The sequence below is a fragment of the Aedes aegypti genome, chromosome 3, assembly GCF_002204515.2.
Source record: "Aedes aegypti strain LVP_AGWG chromosome 3, AaegL5.0 Primary Assembly, whole genome shotgun sequence".
Lineage (NCBI taxonomy): Eukaryota > Metazoa > Arthropoda > Insecta > Diptera > Culicidae > Aedes > Aedes aegypti.
The window spans coordinates 132,165,852-132,172,760 of record NC_035109.1 but is presented as its reverse complement, the minus strand read 5'-3'; the positions used below and the strand labels follow the sequence as shown (position 1 = coordinate 132,172,760).

The 6,909-nt window shown below is 37.5% G+C and overlaps 1 protein-coding gene across 1 annotated transcript in view; it reads left to right on the top strand.

The window, feature by feature from the left end:
- Window positions 1-645: 645 nt before the first annotated feature.
- Window positions 646-6,909, top strand: part of LOC5569949 (fatty acyl-CoA reductase 1) — a 50,964-nt gene continuing 44,700 nt past the window's right edge. The window contains exons 1-2 of the mRNA XM_021850348.1: window positions 646-1,222; window positions 1,359-1,449. Coding sequence (XP_021706040.1) covers window positions 1,128-1,222; window positions 1,359-1,449 — 186 coding nt within the window. The 5' untranslated portion in view covers window positions 646-1,127. The remainder of the gene's footprint in view (window positions 1,223-1,358; window positions 1,450-6,909) is intronic.

Below are 6,909 nucleotides of genomic sequence, written 5' to 3'. Positions count from 1 at the left end.
ATATCGATACCCTCCTTATCTCGATATCTCCATATCTCGATGTGTTTCTGTTGATTTTTTGTTCTCAATTTTCTCTCCGTATGTCGATATGACCATTATCGAAGGTTACTAGACCAAAGTTTTGGGTTTCAAAACAAATTAGGAGCGCAAAAAGACGCTTGTTTGTGTATTACTTTCTTGAAAAAGGAGTGTTTTTCAGTCTAGTATTCATCAAAAATTTGTTCTTTGTCTCGATTTCTCCCTATCTCGATGGTCCCTTCGATATTGAGATGAGGAGAGGCGACTGTATACTCTAAACTAATTTTTTCAAATTATTTTGTAAAAAAGTAGACTTTATTTTATCAGTAAAATCTATTTTTACCATAAAGCACATTTTATATGAAAATAATACGAAAATTCTGTTGTAATCGACATATGTGCACGATGAATGGGGCCTGCAAGGCGACCGATGATCTGACTCGGCTGCTAGAATAAAAAGCATTGAGAAGAGTTATTTGAAACTCTCATGAATCAAACCCTTTCTCCGGGGATCACAATAAAACTTTGAGTGTGCTGAAAGCGCTCCGCGGCGCGTCACGTGCCAACCCCTACAACAAACGATTTCAACGCCAGCGCGAATAAAGGTGCCATCGTGTTTGAAGTTCACTTTTACTCGTTGAACAGCCACCCGTCGCATCGATTGGCAGTAAGTTGCGCGGACTTTTCAAGTGAACCGTGCGTCTTACGCGTGTTAGCCAGTTAGTAGACGCTAGCTACTTACTATCTTCAGATCTTTCCCTCCGCCGCGTCGCCGAGTTTGTTCCCATAGGCGGTTCGATTAGTTAGTTAGTTGAGTTTTTTTTCTTCTCGGGTTTGTGAGCTTTCGTGAGTGACACCGGACTATCAACTGAGTTGCGGCTGCTGCTTCTACTGCTAAGCTACCTTGCAAGGATCCGGAGGCTACAGTTTTCAGTGAATCAATACAGTTTCAGCGAGGCGCTGCTCAGAATCGTGTTGAACATCAACCGAGACGGATCTTGTTGGGTGACTCGTGGGGCTCTTTGGCAAACGCGCGGAGTGAATTGTGGTGCGATACCTGTAGCGAAGTGTGATTGAAAAACGTTGAAGATCTGAACTGCAACGACGAGATGTCGAACATTAGTGCATTCTATCGGGACAAGGTCGTGTTCGTGACCGGGGGAACCGGGTTTATCGGGAAAATCGTGGTTGAAAAGTTGCTACGGTAAGCGTGCTGTGAAAGGGTTTGCGAAGTAGCTCATCGGAAAGGACTGTTGAAATGTTGGAGAAGCGGAAGCGGATACAACGTCGTTCTTACCGAATGTTTTCTTTTTCTATTGGATTCTATTCTCTCCAAACAGAACGAGTGAAGTGAAAGAGATCATTCTGCTGGTGCGTGAGAAGAAGAACACACTACCGGAACAGAGAATCAAGGAGTTATGCTCGTCGCCAGTGAGTATTGAAATTGTCGATTGCTTTTCGTAGAGACCAAGTGAAACGGATGTATGCATTTCCAGTGATAATTATGTTGAATTTACATTTGAACACTGTGGGTCAAGTCTATAAACTTGAAGCTATACTGTCACGTGTGATTGAAAAATGGAACTCAGTTAAACCATGTTCAAGGTTATGGTCTTAGGAAGATCAAACAGGTTCCAGAAACTGCGCATTCAAAAAAATCTTGGTGGTGTGGAAGTGATGCGTTATAATATTCAGTTTCAGTTTTCGATAGATATTCATGCTAACCATTTTCATATTCCTGTTTAGGATAGTTAATGATATATTGAAGCTCCGATCTAAAGAAAACGTTGTGTCATGCGTTTCTCATTGCATCTTGTGATTTTTCGAACTGAACAACCAAATTTCATGCTATCAGTGTGGTTTAGTGGAAAGTATATATATATGTTACATTTTAAAACAATGCAATTGGGCTTCTACATGTTGTATTATAAATTTCTCCATAGTGTAATATATAATCGTCCAATAAGTGCGGTCCGCAACGGGACCCGAGTTGTGGTTCGCCCAAAAATTGTGAAACTAATTTCTCATACAAATGAAAATTAGGTTTCTACAAAACTAATATGTGAACTAGCAGAACAAAAATCAAGAAGCCAGAAATGGCAATGTATAGAGCCTCCTTAGTCAACTGATATATATTATGTGTGTTCAAATATCCAGATCGAATTTTCTAAATATTTGACTCCAAGTAAACGATTCAAATCTGATCTTTTGTACACGACACCTGCAAAAAACATGATGGGTTAGAGTTCACAAATGCAAATCCAAAAGAAACTACCAAAATGTTCGGGGCCCCAAAAGCCTTGGGCCTGAGAAAGTACCATGTAACATAAACCAATACCTGAACTGCCCATAACTGCATATTTGTCATATTAGACTTTTTTGACAATTTCGAGTTAATATCGTGGAGAGTCATTGGATAATAAACACTTTCGACCAACTTACTGAAAACTGTTAGATTGTTCTAGAAAATTCGAAAAAATACCAAGTTGTTTTGAGATTATACATAAGCCTCGTAATCAGAGGCGCGTCCACATTCGATAGCATGGGTAGGAGTAGCTAATATTTTGCGCACAATGAAAAAAAAAATAACCCTGAAATGGAAATTGGAAGTTACTATATTTGCGGGAAAAAATTGTCCAAGAATTTTTTTTAAGAATACCTCAAGAATTCAACCTGGATTTTACAAAGAAGAAACACAGAAATTAACTTTTTTTTCTAAAAATTATTTCAAAAATCATCTGAATGCCTAAAATATTCTTTGAGAATTTTTTAAGATAGTTCCAACTCCTCCAAAATTCAATTCAGTAATTCATCCATCGACTTCCCTGGGACATCTTCCAAGAACCCTGGTCAAAATGTCTTCTAGAATTTAATCAATACCTTCTCCAGAAGATTCTACCCCATTACCCCGAATGCCATCATCCCCAATAGCCGGAATGACCCATAACCCAGAATGACATTAGTCCGAATTCCAATATCATGGGGCAATGTCATTTAAGATGATTTTTCATTTGGGGAAATAGCATTCGGAGATATGGAATTCAGGGTAATGGTACATTCGGGGTAGTGGCATTCGGAGTAATGGCATTCTAGGTAATGGAATTCGATATAATTTATTTCAACTAGATCAATTGCTCCACAGATTCCTTCTAAGATTTCTACTGAAATTCCTCCCGTAATTCTTCGAGATTTTCTGAAGTAAGTCTTGAAATATTTTTTTCAGGCATTTTTCCAGGAATATCTGCAGGGATATGCCAAGAAAAATTTTGTTCAAAAATAATCCGTGAGTAATTTTTATAGAAAATCCTAAGGTAATCTCTGATGAAACTAAACTAAATGTTCAAGTCATCTTTATTGAACAAGGATCTCTGAAATAATTCCTGGAGTCTTGAGGAAGTTTTACAAGGTAATGAAAAAATGATCAATCAAATCAATCGTCACAGGATTTTCTATAGCAACTTCTTGAAAATCATTAGACAGAATCTCTATAAAAAAATGTGTAGGAATGATCGGAGGAATGATTAGAAAAAATGCTGTAGTATCAACTGGTGTGAAAACCCAAATAAACTTTTAAAGATTGCATGGGAATTTTTTGAGAAACTTTTTAAGAAATAGGAGTAATACTTGGATGGAGTGCTGAGAAAATTGCTTTGGAGGATTCCCTGGAGAAAATTAACCTATGCATCCATTGAAAATATGCTGGAAGAATTTCTGGGTGAATTGGTAGAGAAATATGTAGAAGAATTTCTGGAGAGATCCCTATAGGGGACCCTGAAAGTATTCTTAATGATAATTCCTTAAGCTTTTCCTCTGGGAATCTGCGACTTAAAATTCTTGAAGCACCTGTTGAACCAGTTATAGTCTCTGAAGGTTTCATCGGAGCTTGTACAATTTTTCATTAGGATTTAATGCAAGTAGAATAAGTAAAAAAGAGACTTCAGAGACCATTTTTATTAAAATAAATACTTTAGAGACCTTCCATTTAAAATAGAGCCTTCTTGGAGACTTGCAGTAGAATTTTGACCAAGTCTCTAAAAAGAACAAAACGACATTCCTCATTTCACGGCATCTAGAGCTGCTGCCAAATGGCGCAATTGCTTACATGTTACAAAATAGAACATAGTAGCTTTGTTTTCTAATGATTGATGATGATGGAATCAAACAGCAAGCAAAAGAAGCATATCAAGATTTTTAATCATGTATACTGGCCGCATATAAAATATCAAAATGTTCGAGATCCTGAGGATCCTTAGCTGGAATTAATAATTTCCTAACTAGATTCTGGAGAATACTTGCAGTATCCTAGGCTTTTCTAGTGAGCTTCAGAGAATTGTAGGCGGATTCTTGAGGATATTGAGGGCAATCTGAATAATCCTAGTGGATATTAGAAGTTTCTCGTGGGACTATGAGAATGTATAATTAGTTAATGGATGGCGCGGAATCTGATTATTCCTAGTGTTTCCTGAAATTTCCGGGAGTTCCTGTGAATACTTGCAATTATACATTCTTCGATCAACCCACTGATCGTACGTTATGCACCGCTGTTCTATTGGAATTACTCCTCTATGAGTTTGTAAAATCCTGTTAAGAAGTCATTATTATGTTTTGCAAAATATAATAATTTTGTATGCATTAGTTTCAGTTGTTCATGATTGCCTTTCTGAGAAGCTTTACTTTGCAAGAAACATAATTTTAAGAGCCATATAACTTACGGAATTTCGATAAATTTGACGAGTTTTTCATGTTCATTGATTAAAAAAAATTGGGGCCCAGATAGCCGTAGCGGTAAACGCGCAGCTATTCAGCAAGACCAAGCTGTGGGTCGTGGGTTCGAATCCCCCACCGGTCGAGGATCTTTTCGGGTTGGAAATTTTCTCGACTTCCCAGGGCATAGAGTATCTTAGTACCTGCCACACGATATACGCATGCTAAAATGGTCATTGGCACAGTAAGCTCTCAGTTAATAACTGTGGAGGTGCTCATAAGAACACTAAACTGAGAAGCAGGCTCTGTCCCAGTGAGGACGTCAGGCCAGAAAGAAGAAGAAGATTAAAAAAAATATAACATTCTGTTTTTGGGTGTTACCAATTTTTTTTTTTCTAAATTCTAATGAAATATATTAAATTTATGTATTCTTACACAGTTTTAAGGATTTTTTCAGTCCTTGAATGAAAGTGACTTTTGCGATTACTGCTTTAACATGGTCAATACATACAAATAGTAAATAAGAAGCTTATAAGAATCCATTGAATACATTTAAGCGATATCAAGCATATGAAACGTCAGCCCCAATTAACAATATGGGTCAATAGATTAAAAGTATAGCCCAGTACTACCCTGCATAAATATGCTTTGAAGTGGACCATTCCGAAGTCTGATTATCATAGGATAACGATCTTAATGATTTCAATGATAGTCTTAAAACCAATTAGGCTGATAAAAATTTTAATTTTCTTCTAATCAAATAAAGTCATCTTTCTTTTACTCGATATTCTGTATCTCAATATCGAGTTAGAGAATCATAGAAAAAGTTGATTTTCATCGCTAACTCGATGGTCCCTTGCATCGCAGTTTCACTGGTTTTGTGTTCTGTAACTCGATACCTCCCTAACTCGATGGCCTCTTCAATATCGAGTTATGAAGAGTTGACTGTATTATAAAAATCCGAAAATATTGAAGGGATAAAAAATCCATCATTTTTATGACATCAGTTAGGTATTTAAAAATTTTAAAATAAAATAAATAGGTAAAATTACGATTGAAAAATCTTCAACAACCATCGCAAAAAAAAACATGTTTTTCACTTCTAGATTTTTGTTTTTGTTTGGGGCCTTTCTAAGTCAAGTGGTTAGAGTCCATGGCAGAGCCATGTTGAAGGTGTCTGGGTTGGATTTCTTGACTTCCCTGAGGATAGAGTATCATCATACCTGCCACACGATATTCTTCTTCTTCTTCTTGGTATTTACGTCCTCACTGGGACAGAGCCTGCTACTCAGATTAGTGTTCTTATGAGCACTTCCACAGTTATTAACTGAGAGCTTTCTTTGCCAAAGTTGCCATTTTTCGCATTCGTATATCGTGTGGCAGGTGCGATGATACTTTATGCCCAGGGATTTCAAGGAAATTTCCATTACGAAAAGATCCTGGACCGACCGGGAATCGAACCCAGACACCTTCAGCATGGCGTTGCTTTGTAGCCACGGACTCTAACCTCTCGGCTAAGGATAAGGAACCCTATGCCACACGATATACGAATGCGAAATGGCAACTTAGGCAAAGAAAGCTCTCAGTTAATAACTGTGGAAGTGCTCACTGAACACATTGAGCTGAGAAGCAGACTCTGTCCCAGTGGGTACGTAATACCAAGACGAAGAAAATGATCTTCCGAATTGGTCTTCCAAGAATTGAGGAAATATTTACTCTATTGCAAATGCTTTCGAAATCCTGAGCAACTTGATTTCCAGTCAGACCTGAATGAAATTTATGCACACATTCGGACTGCACAGCGAGTTTTTTTGAATTTTCAGATTCTTTGCAAATTTTGATATGCGGGTGCTCAGATTTATTCTTTCCAATCAGACTGCGATTAATATGCAAAATTTTGTGCTTTTAGAACCTAAATGGAACCAAACAAAAAAGTCATAAGGAAGGAAAACAGAGTGAGAATCTGAATTCGTTGGAGAACCGGTAGTGAAAGGCGCACGATGAAAAATAAAATTTAAACCCCGTCTGGTTCTGAGACAGATACCCGGCAACTGGCTTCTTATTATGCTGGCAATAGTGTGAATAGCTTCGAATTTTGAAAAAAAGGTACGAAAACGAAGTGGTCAAGCTGTGTGCTAACGCCTTGCATATCGAAATATGCATCATGACTATCATTTGTTGAGTTTT